The sequence below is a fragment of the Vigna umbellata genome, chromosome 1, assembly GCF_029865625.1.
Source record: "Vigna umbellata cultivar VRB3 chromosome 1, Vumbellata_1.0, whole genome shotgun sequence".
Taxonomy (NCBI): Eukaryota; Viridiplantae; Streptophyta; class Magnoliopsida; order Fabales; family Fabaceae; genus Vigna; species Vigna umbellata.
Genome location: NC_142165.1, coordinates 40,965,914 through 40,979,680, shown reverse-complemented (window position 1 = coordinate 40,979,680; position 13,767 = coordinate 40,965,914). Strand labels below are relative to the sequence as shown.

The 13,767-nt window shown below is 27.7% G+C and overlaps 1 protein-coding gene across 1 annotated transcript; it reads right to left on the bottom strand.

The window, feature by feature from the left end:
- Positions 1–6,903: 6,903 nt before the first annotated feature.
- LOC124837377 (auxin-responsive protein IAA27-like) lies at positions 6,904–9,435 on the bottom strand. The gene is made up of 5 exons (XM_047312715.2): positions 8,725–9,435; positions 7,798–8,021; positions 7,577–7,721; positions 7,410–7,471; positions 6,904–7,297 (listed from the first exon to the last, which is right to left on the bottom strand). Exons 1-5 carry the CDS (start codon positions 9,126–9,128, stop codon positions 7,260–7,262), a joined length of 873 nt encoding a protein of 290 aa, XP_047168671.2. The 5' UTR covers positions 9,129–9,435; the 3' UTR covers positions 6,904–7,259.
- Between the last annotated feature and the right edge of the window lie 4,332 nt (positions 9,436–13,767).

Sequence of the window (13,767 nt, the reverse complement as noted above, 5' to 3'; positions counted from 1 at the left end):
TGTGAATAATATTATTTTAAAATACTAATTAAACTTCTTATCACTTTAATAATTGCTAAGACATTAAAACATGTAACAAACTGTTGCTGTTGATCAAATGATACATTGATGTGACATATAGTTAAATAATTTGAAAAAAACATAGCATCTAATATTTATTTTCCTCCTTATATCACTGATGGGAAAGATTATTAATTAATGTTTCTTTGTCTTCAACATTTTCTTTACTTTTATTTACATCAAATCAAATTAAGTAATGATTTTGATTAAATCAATCCTTTGATTTTTTTTTTCTAAATTTAGATGTTAATTTAAAAAATGGATGTAATATAATCTTTATCATTAAATTAACTAAAGTAATGTTAAAAAATAATAAGGTGGCTCTGTATACCATTTGATTTTGAAATGAGTTTAATACTCTTATTCTTTGAATAATGAATTAAATCTTTTCTTTTATTGAAACTCTAATTGATGATGTTTTTTATATTGTTTTTTTTCTTTCACGTTCTTAATTTTGATTTTTCGTCTTCTTTGATATTGCTGATCTTGATTTTTCTTTCTCTTCGACGTTGTCCATCTTTATACTTTAGTAACCCATCACTTGCAAACTTTTCTCCATAGTAAAGAATAACCTCAAAATTCTCATCCACTATGCACAGAATACACGCATGACAAAATAAAATACATATTAAACTCATAATACACTGAAAGGCATATTGCAAACACAGTGTGGGACAACATAACCATATTTAAAACCTTATTTCCTAACATTTAAACACATCATACTCCAATTCTAATATTTTATTCTCCCAAAACACATAACACATCATCACAAAAATCATACAACAATAAATTGTAAACCACGATAAAGAACATTTACTCAAATTCGCTACTCAAATTAGTCATTCAAATGGTGAAAATTTTCACTAAATGAATCTTAATTTTGATAATTATTTTTCAAATTCCTAAACTTTCTTTATGAACCTACGAATTGAATCTGTAATTTTTACACAAAATATGTTTTATCAAACATTTACCTAGGAATATTAGATCGGTTGTTCTGTTTAATCAGTCTAATATATACATATTAGTATAGTTTTTCTGTATAATCAATCTAATATACTTTTTTTATTTATAAAATTGTCATCGTATTTTGTATTATATATCAGTTCTATTACAACCGATTTAATATGTTGTTCTAATATGTTTATTTTACACTAGTAAGACCCAAACAACCACTCATAAAACAAAAAAAACATAAGAATATACACTTCATAACTTATATTTTAAGACATTTGAAGAAAATTCAATATGATACAAATTTACTTTTTTGAATGATAAAATTAGTTATTTCAAAGTGTAAAATTTAAGATGTCATTTAAAGTTGACAGTACTTTATTTTAATTTTAGTAAAATCACTAAACATGTTACAAGTTTATAATAAATAAATCATGTGAACGATATTTTCTCTATGAAATCATGCCAACATTGCATGACTTACTCAATCTCAAAAATTTTGATAATTTCAAAATCAAATTACCTCATTAGAGGTAAAAAGTCCATTGCAAATGAGCGAGTTTAGTTAATTATTTAAAATCCTTTATAATATATTTGACCTAACAAAGAGAATATGCATTAAAAAACTATGGAGAAGAAGCTCGTGATGCTTTTATAAATTCTTAATAAAATAATCTGTGGTCTAAAATGTTGTAGAAGGAAATTACTTGTGTGAATTGGAAGGTATACTGATCGTTCTCCTCCTTCCTTGTAATGCAAGGCATTGAATAATTCTATAAGGAAAACAAAAAACCTCATATCTGTCATAATCAGCTGCCTAGATCTATATCGATCACCTTCAACCATCAACAATAGATAACGTGTGTCAAAAGCTAACATAAACTACAAATTTCTATTGAATTTACACGTACCTTTATTTCTTTCAAAAATATAAAATTGTAAGCTCACCATTTAAGTATTTGTAAATTGAAAGTGATTAATATATGTTATTATAGGAAAAACACGAGACAATTAAAAAAAAAAGATAGGGAGAGTCCACGTGTGTGAAAATTGTAATTAAAGAATAAACATGTAGAAATATTAAACTGAGTATTCATGATAACAAATTAGTCTTATATAAGTATTCCTTTTAGTTGGGTTGGTCTGTTTAGAGATTGAACTAAGTCAGTCTTGAATTATCGTTAATAAATTAACTGTGATAAAAAACAAATAACTAAAACTTAGTGATTTTAAATTAGATGCAGATTTGTTTAGTTGTTTGTTATTACTTCAATATATTTGGTCTCAAAACTAAATTGCATTAGATTCTGATATTTCACTTCTACTTGGGATATGAATATATATTAGTTTCCCTCCACTGTTAAGTACTATTTTTTTTTTCATGATAGAACTATAGTTACAAATAGCAACGTTTAAAACATAAAGGTTTTCTCTGTGTATGGATATCTCTAATTAAATATTATGTGAAATGTTAATAACTTATAAATGATATTCAAATCGTATGATGTGTAATTGACTTTTAAAATAATCTTATGTTGAAAATTTTACAAATTTATAGGTTTTTTGGTTGTTATAAAATCGAAACTTATTTCTTTATATGTTTCGGTTTTCTTAATAACCAGAACTTATATAAATATATATAAATTTAAAAGAATTGGATAAAACATATATGTTATATATTAGATGATAACGTATGGAAGACAAAGGAAAGTGGAAAAGGACGTTTGAGTATCTATAAGTGATTTTGTGGACACATGCAAACTTAATTTGGGTTGCATTATTCCAGTGGATTCGCACAGCAAAACGATCCCACCCAAAACGCTATCTATATAACACATGCCAAACACAACTTCAACCAACCGGTCCCATTTCCACACACAATCCCTCATAATCCCATATTATATTAGATTCTCTCTTTATCTTCTTTCTTTCTCGATATTCAACCTTCCATCTCCCTTCTGTCACTAACTCTTTTATCTATTTTATTAAGATCATCCCCTCATCACTAATTACATAATCAACGTTCACTCCTTTTAATTTCTCGACTTAACCCTTCAATCCTAGGTCTAATCTTTCCACTTTTACGACTTGTTTTTAAAATGTCAAATTGCTTTTAGATAGAAACACTTTGAAGCGAAGCATGTTTTACAATTCATCAAATATGCTTTTCTTTTTTTGCTGACAAGGAAAGTAAATTGATTGGTATAAACTATAGTCCATCTTAAGCAAGTGGCAAATGCATGCCTCGTCCCAACATATTTTATAAACCCAAAACTCATGAGTTTGCTGTCACAACAAGTGTTCATATATAGTTTTCTAGCTACTTTGGATTTCCTAATAAAAAAAGTACCTTCCATTAAAATCTTGCTGCTATAGATCTCTATTTCTTGAGATGCTTAAGCAATAGTTTGATGTCTTGCTTAGATGTAAGATTTTCACACAATATATATAAAAACCACGAAAAGTCTCAAAATTTGAATAAACTAAAAGTATTGGCACAACTGGAACACGTCCTTGGAAACTACAAGGAAATGGTCACATGCTGAGAGAAACTGCAAAATTCAACACTTGGATACTTAACCCTTATATAAAAATATTTTAGTTTGGTCAGGTCCCACTGATTACTTGGAAATGTGGCAATATTAATGTCAGTGGTCCTCCTTTTCTCCTTAACCGTATATAAATGCAGAATTTATGGATTCAGAAAACCAACATCCCAAGTGCTCACATGATCTATCTTAGATATTGTTTGATAAAATTCACTCTGATCATATCAGACATGATTGTATCTCAGATCTTAATTTCTTTGTTATGTGCACTGTATGTTCATTACAGTACTGTCTGCTTTTATCTTCTTAAGGATCAATCACACCATAAAGGACCGTTTTAAGGTGTATATATATATATTTTCATCCTTCCAGTGGAGGGCATCAGAATAGATTCTTTTTCTTTATTTTTCTTACTTTAATTTAGTTTTCCTTTGCTAAATACTGGGAAGATTCAATGGCACGAGTATATTGGCTACTGGCATAATCTTTCGGGGGAATTATAGTATTCCTTTTTCTGTTATCAATGACACGAGCTTTCCAGAGTTTATGGCACCATTGATATCGATTTGTCACACTGAATTTTTGTCTTTGAAGAAATCTCTAGCTCCAACGTTTCATCAAACACAATTGAGATACGTACCTCGTGTGTGGCATATTATGACCTGAATAACAATAGGTATGGTACAGTATGATGGTGTGATCAGTCAAAAAAAATAAAACAGTCAATCAGTTTATAGTTTTCTATGAGCGGGTAGGTAAACTGGTCAGTCAAACTAAAAGCTGAGTTAACACTAAAAGTAATTAAATTAATCCTGAATTATTAGAAATCTATTCCAAAATCTATAAATACAGACTTATAAGATGATTATATTGATTACACATTATCAAATATAAGTTGACTTTAGCATCAAAGTTCTTCAAAGTTCTTTATTTATATAGTAGCAATTCGATCGAGTAACAAATAGTGTGAAATGAAGAACGAACTTAAATCTGAGCTTGGAATTTGGAAACTGTCTAGAAAAATAAACTTAATCTCAACCCCTTAAACCAAAATAGGTATTTTAGACTATAGTATTAATTTTATAGTTTTTTTTTAAGGGTTTAAAGTAGTAGTTAGAATCCTCTGCTTTTCACGTGTGATTGAGAGTTGTTCTGATTTTGAATAAAAGAAAGTATCTGCTTTTAAAGTTGTGTTTGAAGAAGAGAGTATTAATTTAACGCAATGATGTCTAGCACAGCGATCCATGATGTCATTCCCATCAATCTTTAATTGAATTATTATGAGAGTTCCACACATGCTCATCCATTATTTTATTCATTATGAGGTTGTTGAATTAATCCTTAGATTTACCTTACCCAACAAAACCAATTCATACTTCCCATAAAGATTTCCTTCCATGCATGCATGTGATCACACTATTCAAATTTCTACCTTCCCCATATCTCGTTTTTCCAATTCTTCATGTTGCTTCCCTTTATTGCATTCCCATTGTGTTTGCGCGAGTTAAAAATAATAATGCAACTTTTTTCTTTTTTTTCTAAAATATGAAAAACATGACAGAAAAGTACTTAGCGATACATCGTATATAACCGTAAACTGTTAATTGCTTCTTAAATCTAGTTCAGTTGATGTACCAAAAAATCTAGTTTGTGGATTCGGTAAAATCTACGAAAACCGAAACCAATACTGTAGGAAGATCTTGGTGGTTGCCTCAATGGGTAGCATCTACACCATCGTTATGATATAGAATTGTGGGATTGAATTTTAGTAGCTATATTTCATTAATTGATTTTTGTAAAATAATTAGCAAGGATATATTCTTTCACTACAAAATCTATTTGCTCCATAATTAACAAACACAACCAATGTTGTCCTATCAATTTTTTTCTTCAATTTCTCCATATTTTAGCACGGGAACTTTTTAAATCTAACACCTATTTTTTTTTCTTTAATTTTTCTTCTTAATAATTCATTTAAACTAAGAACTTTATTCGTTAATCTTATCTCTTGTTTTCAACTCTCTCCAACCAATTTTTCGCCTATGGAAGTTCACCGATTACCATATAATTTATTTGATAATCCAATTGTACAAAAATAATGATCATGATTGATGGAGTATGTATGTCTTATTAAAGCATTTTTATCGATCATTCCACAAACCTATTTTTGTGAAATTTAGATGTAGTCAGCATATCTCACGTATCGCCAAAGTATTTCGGCTTTTGCAAAAAACCAACAAATGTTTATAACAAATAAGTTTCCTATGATAATTTATTTATTTATTTTGGATTGTATATTTGGAAGCGTTTCTTGATTGTACATTTCAAAATATAAAAATCTTAAACTAGAGAGTAAAACTGGAATTTTATAATGTAGGGGTGCAGGATGAAGTTATGGAGGTACATGAAGCATTAGCCTGATAAATAAGTTGACTAATGTCAAGTTTGAACTCAATTCATTATACGGCTCGGTTATGCTTTGGGATTTTAATGGGAAAACCCAACTCATGATATTTTTGGGCTGTGGAGCACCCATGGCGAGCTATTTTACTGTGATTTTGGTTTAGTCAGTTGGAGTGATAAATGTTATTTAAATATTATTTAAACAAAGTTCTCAATAAATACTTCATAAATAAAATAAAATAAATTTTTAGGGTAAAATAATATTAAAAATTAAATTTATATTAAAGAGTTCATATAAAATATTATATATCAATTCATTTTAGTTTATGAAAAAACCCATTTATTTTATTTTTTCTAATATGTTTATAGAAAAACTTTTATAAATTTTATCATTTATAAAGTGTATAAAATTGATTGTGGTAAAAATAATGAAGATAAGGGATACATTGTAGGTTGGAATTAATAATAACAAGTTTGGTTTGTTTATACATGATTATAAAAGGAAGGTAGAAACAAATTTCATTAATGAAACAAATGACTGAATAATCACATATAGATGATGTTGGAAACACTAATAGTTTTAATCTCAACCAATAACAAATTGAAGAGAGGATGTTCAGCATATTAAGCGAGGTTCCTAACATTAATTTTAACCCCAAAAAATAATAAATTATTAATAAAAAATTAGAGACTTGATGTACAAAATAAGTATACTTTAATATGATACTGTGTTACATGAAAAATCTATAAAATTAATATAGTATAGAAACTGCAGAAGCTCAAAAAATAAAACGAAACAAATGGAGGTTTGATTTTAATTTTTTTTAAGTTAAATTTAAATTTTGATAAAGATTAGAACAGTATTAAAGCCCAACACATTTGACAAAGAAAAATGTATGATGGGAATGGACATAATTTTGAAAAACACTATCGATTAAAAATAAGTATTTAACTTTACAATATAGGAGTGGTGAAATGCATATATAGTTTTCTTAGTTTGGCAAGACAAACAAAAGCTCTCTTACAGAGAAAGGGGAAGGAGTTACTACAAAATTTACATAATTGAAGTGTGGAAGAACAACAACCTAAAACCTTAAACCTCTACATCAACATGATATAGACGGCTACAACAAAAACTAACATGTTGTCATCAATATAACTTGCCCAATAAAAAGTTTAGGACACCCCAATCTCCTATATAGAAAATTATGCATAAGAAATAAGGTATTATATGCTTAAATCTCATCTTTCATCCTTCAGGATCACACCACAAAACCATACACCATTCCATTAGTTGCGACTTTTGCACTTTTCCACCGCCCTAGGTGCTGCAGTGATTACAACTCATATCAATAGCAATAAACATACACACCAGAATTATGACTACTCATAATTCTGGGTGATGGAAAACAGAGTATAAGAGATTAATTTTGGAGCTACCTAGCCCAATTGCTTCAGAACTCTTCATTATCCTCAGCCTCTTGCAAGATTCAGTGAACATCCTAAAAGAACAGTTAGAATCACTTTAGATATGCTTCCTTGAACAAAATGAAAAACATATAAAGGAATTACATTACATCTTCTGTTAATCATGAAATTGCACTTACTCCCAGGGAACATCACCAACTAGCATCCAATCTCCATCCTTGTCTTCATATGTAAGAACATATTCTGAACCATGAAGAAGATCCATCAATCTACTTTCACTTAATTTTTCTCGACTAGAAGAAATCCCATAAGAGCCACATTGACCTGATCTTGTCAGTAAAAACATCATCAGAATATTTGCTGATATGCATCAGAGCAAGTGGAGTAGAAGGGAACTTACTGATTGTAAAACAACTAAACATCTTTTCGAGTGCCAAAGAGAGTTCCTTGTAAGTGCCAAAACTATTAAGATCCACTTTCCTCAAGTATGGAGCACCTTCCATGCTGACTTTAACATAAAGACATTCAGACTTGGCTTCTGCCTCAGCATCTTCATTCTTCTGAGGCTGAGCCATTGAGTTCTTCCTGAAAGAACGGATTGGTGGCCACCCCACAACTTGCGCCCTGATTCAAACAACAAAAAATTACACAGTGATAGGCTGAATTTTTTTCAGTAACAGGAAGAACAGAAAATCATACTCGGAGAAGTGAAATCTCAATCATACACCAAAAACAAAGATCACAGACAACCAACCAAGACATCCAAGAAAAGTTTTGGAACAACCAAAGTAGCTATAAAATCATTATTAACATAGAAATAATGTTCTGAATTACATAGAAGACAAGAAATAGCACTAGAGACCAACATGAGAATATAACCAGCGGCAACAGACTAAGATTGTTCATTTCATACTACTTTCTAATGGAATAACAAAAACAAAGTTTAATCCCAGTATATGGAATCAATTCAAACTACATGGATCACGCAACGCTAACCAAAAACGAGTTAGAAACCAAAGCTTGAGGTAAATTCCAACTGGTTACAACAGAAAAGGAAGAAAGAAACTCGCTTATCCACCTACTCAGTACCAGAAGAAACATCTTGCATCCAATTTCTTGAAAACATATACAAAAAACTATAAACACCAAACAGAGACAACACAAACACATCAAATAATTTAATAAAGTCCGAACCAACATCGACAAACTAAGATAAAATAAAACAGAGAAAGAAACAATGTAACAAACCCGAACAAAAAACAGTAAGCAGCATACAAACTTATCTAATAGTTAATGGCAAGAAACAAGGATAAAGTAAAATATATACTTCGCAGCTGGAGCAGAAATCTGAGGTTTCTTCTCATGCAGCGGTTTTGGAGAGTGTGGAACAGTTTCTTTGAGAACAGAAGCACCCAAAACAGTAGGCTGTTTGGTGCAGTCTGTTGCAGTGAGGGTGAGAGACTTGGCAGCACTAACAGTTCCTCTCGGAGAGAACAAGACAACATCTTTTCCCAAACCCACTTCAGATCCACCATTCCAGTTTCCAGAACCTCCATCAATGGCATCAGAGAAACCCCTTTTGGCCCCAGACACCACCACAGTCTTAAACACGCCCTCCCTCTCAGGTGACTCACGCCCTGGCAACCCAAGCCTTAGCTCAGTGGCCCTCAGGTTCAACCCTTCTTCGCACCCTCCTTTCATTGAAGGAACCTCTTCCAATAGCTCAGACATCAACTCCACTTTTAACTGTTTCACAACACAAATCAAGAAAAGAGAGAATATATGGAATTAAATAATCACAACACCACAGTAGAAAGATATATATCTGATGTTATGTGAGTGAAGGAGTGATTGAAGCTTTTCTCTCTGCTCTGTTCAGTAGTGTTACCCAATTGCATTGAAGGGAATCAAAAAATAAATATGACAGGGAAGTGGCAACATTAAACAAAGAGCGAGGATGCCGTTTGCAAAAGAAAACGCGGAACTGTTTCCCCTTTATTCTACAAATTTAAAAAAAATCTTTGAAGGCTGTTTTTCCTTTTTAGTTTTTTATAAATTTTTGTGAATCTTTTTGTGACCAACTACTCCGACAATCCACACAAAGTATCCGCCATCCTTTGCTTATTTTATACATATCTTCTATAAAAAATAAACAAGAATGTGTGTTACATACAAAATCATAGCTGAGCATACCTGTTTAAAAATGTCAGACTTATTCTAGTTTTCCACAGAATCATCCTTCATAAATCAAACTAAAAAAAAGAAAACAATAAGAGTACTAAATTAAAGAATAGAATTAAAAACTCGATTTAATTTAAATATTTTAATACTGTAAGAGAATTATATCATCATTTAATGATAAATTATTGTTTTTTAATATAACTATTTTATGAGGATTGTTAAATAATAATAATTGTTTGCATGTTACTTTTATAATTATTTCTAATTACTTAAATATGTAAAATAACTTAGATTTTCTTGCTGAAAAAGTCATTATGTATGTACTATATAAAAAAAGCGAACTTTAATAATAAGAATAAAAGTTTCGAAAACATATTTTTAAAGGTTATCTATAAACTAAATTTAATCTTTCCTTCTATGCTAACCTTTTCCCGTATGTCATGAATGATAAATTATCATTCTTCTAACTAATTTCGATTTAGATGAAAAATATTTGCTTTATTTGTATATTAAATTTTCTTTATTCTTAATTTTATAATTTATTTTCAAGATTAATGTTTTTAATCTTTTCTATATTATTTACACTTTATTCGACTGTTATTTGATATTTATATAATTATTTTTTTATAGCTGATATTGAAAATATATATGTATATTATTTTAATTTTAAATATTTAATAATATCAAATTTTATTTATTGTGACTTTTTATATAAAAGATCATTTAATTAATATTTAAAGTAATAAAACGAAGAGCATATTCGTGTAAGGTATAAGTTTGAAAATGAAAATAATCTGTTGCTTTTTGTCATCGATAAAGTTATACTTATTTAAGGGGATGGTTTAATCCTTCACAGGAAAAAGAAATTATAATTATTGCAAGTTTGTAATAACCTCCTCATAAAGAAATGTTGATAATAATAATAACTTGGGTTATATTATTATAGAAAAAATATGTTCCATATAAAAGTATACCATAATTTATAAAGGACATTTTTTAGTTCTGAATATATAGAGATATTTAATATCAGAAAATAAGATTTTGCTTACTTGTTTTTGAAAAGTTCTACAGTATCTATCGCAAGAGTAGTATAAATTAAAAAAATTGTTTTTTTTATATAGTTTATAGCTGTTGTTATTATGCTTTGTGGAATGGTAATTTGCAGGAAAAAGCTAAGATGGTGGTTTGCATGGAAGAAAGGTGAGACAGTGAGGGTGGAAAACTGGAGTAAGGAATCAAAGAAAATGATGGAACGAACAGTGTCTCTCTCGAAAAGCCAAATTTTCATGCCTCTCACAGATAAATTTATTTTTGGCTCTTATGTTTCTTAGATTCTCGTGAACAAAAGAAGATCAAAAGAAAAACAAAACTTTAACCTAAGAAAAACAAAACAATAAAGAGAAAATAAATCAATACCATATACAACAAAACTGACAACTAATCAAAAGGAAGAAATTCATATGTTCAGAAAAGAATTACAAAATAATAATAATAATAATAATAATAATAATAATAATAATAATAATAATAATAATAATAATAATAATAATAATAATAATAATAATAATAATAATAATAATAATAAAGATGAAATTGAGTGTTGTAATATTATTTTTACTACTTTGTCTTGAAGCATTGCTTAAAGACAATCATTGCCGGTAGAGACATGGGAAGGACAAAAACTCCAATACATGAAAAGGGTTAAATGATTACACTTTATCATAAAGTTGTAAAAATAATTATACAAAAATAAAAAACCTTGAATCAAGTCAACACACTGTAAAATTAAAAAATATATGTATATTTATGCAAGAAAAAACAATAATCAAATCAACAAAACGTTATAAATAATCAGGGGTTAGTTTTTAAGAATTTGCTTTAAAATCAATCTTGTAAGGTTTAAATAATTATCACACCAATTTTTTTAGGAAAAATATATTAATTAAATAATTTTCAAAATTTATAGGTTTTTATTTTTATTAACATTATTTGAGTTCAAAAAATAAGAATGAGAGAAAATTATGTACAAAATTTGAGATAAATGAACATTAATAATTTATTTTAAAGTTATAAAGAATATATATTACATAAGATGCTTTTTTAGATCTAATAGTCTCAAAGTATAAATATGGTAACATCGTGTGTTGGTGTTATTATTATTTATTTAATTTAATTTTATATATTTTTTAAAATTAAATATGTTTTTAATTTTTAAACTTTAAAATAAAATTATCATTTTTTATTGTTAAAACTTTTATAACTTTTGTTCTAAATTTTAAAAATAAATATATAATCTTTTTAACTCAATTATATTAACATATGTTTTGTACTAGTGTTAATATGCTTCAAAATTCATATTTGAATTTTCAGCAAACGTATTATCATGTTTGGTGTCAATGTTGGGATTCATTACCATTTTCTTAATTTCTTTCATTTTACTTACAAAAATAACACAAACACATCAATTTATATTTTTTATAACTTCTCTGCTCTTCATTTTATAATTAATGGCAAAATGGGTTGTTTTAGTAAGACTTATATCAAATTCATAGAAGATAAATATATGTAATAAAAATGGATTGTTTTATTATCACACAACACTTTTCAAACTCATTTTATGATAATTAACTTGTGTTGTTTAATATATTTCATCAACTATTTGTAAAGGAGTTTTCATAAATCAATTTAATAAAACTTGACTTGCATTATTGAATGCTTGAAAAAAAAAGTTAGTTGTTGGTCCGTCAAACATGTGTAAATTATTTTGAAAAAAGTTTTTTATATATTTTATTTAAATTTGTATATAATTAAATTTTAAAATATAAAAACTCATTTTATTTTATTTTCATATATTTTGTTAAAGCTTCTGGAGAGATTTATCCAAATGTGCTATGAGAAAAATGATTTATAATCTACAATAAATAAATTAGCATGAGTAAATATGAGTGAATGGTCATGGACATGAAAACCTTATTTCTACTTTAATTGAAATTTTGTTTCATATTTTATAAAAAAAAACACTTCTGAGGTCTAAACTCACTCTAGAAACTTTTATTATTATATCGAGAACAAGGATTTTAATTTGAAATAAAAACGAAATATACAGGAATATATAACTGTATACCAAGAGGTATTTTACTTCTCTTTTTTAATATACTTTTTTATACTATAAAAAATACATAGTATTTTTTTTTTCTATAAAAGAATTAAACAATGCAAAATAAAGGACTATGGCTATTATTAAAAATATCTAAAATAATTTGACGTGACATAATATTTATAAAGTAACTTTTATTTATATATATATATATATATATATATATATATATATATATATATATATATATATATATATATATATATATTCATGGTGTACAACAAATTATAGAAGCTATAAAAGAACATGATGTACATTAGTGGATGTTCCAAGTTGTTCTGGTATATATACTATTGGATATACGAAAACAACTACAAATTTATTTTTCATATATCATCAAATATTTTATCCATTTTTTTGAAAAAGACCAAACAACCATTTAAAAAAAACTTACATAGCAAAACATATTTAATGTAGTCTTTTAATGAAATGAATGGAATAACATACTCACGTCCCCAGGAGAAATATGGGTTGGTAGGAGACAAAACGCCGTTACTTTGAAATGTGGTATAATTTTATCAAATGAAAAACTTATAAACTTCGACGATTAATTATTCATGAAGAATATAAATATATAATTGCTTAAATAATTATCATTTCAATTAAATTTAAACAAGCTAGTGAGACGAGTGATAAACAATCAATAACATTAAAATAGGCTTTCTAATTACGATTATCACGTATAAAAATGAGAAATATATAAAGAAAAGTCAAATATCATGTACAAGAAAAGTCGTCTATTTTGACTTACATACACATGTTATCTTTCTCTTTACCTATCATTTAATTTTTTCAAAGGTGTAAAATGATTAAAAAAATATATTTTTTTTTAATCGAACATTCACATATATTGTGAAAAAATCAACCCTTATAAATATTCCTGAAATTTTTTAATGGAAGACCATAGTTAGCCACAAGATAATGGAGGAAATTGTATGCTGTCTCCTAACTCTCTGACAGTGAGTTTCCACTTAAGTACTATTTTTCCCACAAATCATAGTTACACAAAAAGCAAACGAAATGTACTACTTG

What these genes read in the sequence shown, in the direction of transcription:
- LOC124837377 (XM_047312715.2), bottom strand. Translation starts at nt 9,128, where the DNA reads ATGTCTGAGCTATTGGAAGAGGTTCCTTCAATGAAAGGAGGGTGCGAA. An exon ending in ATTTCTGCTCCAGCTGCGAA is followed by an intron (nt 8,022 to 8,724) that starts GTATATATTTTA and finishes TGTTTGAATCAG; the next exon opens with GGCGCAAGTTGTGGGGTGGC. An exon ending in GTTGGTGATGTTCCCTGGGA is followed by an intron (nt 7,472 to 7,576) that starts GTAAGTGCAATT and finishes CTGTTCTTTTAG; the next exon opens with GATGTTCACTGAATCTTGCA.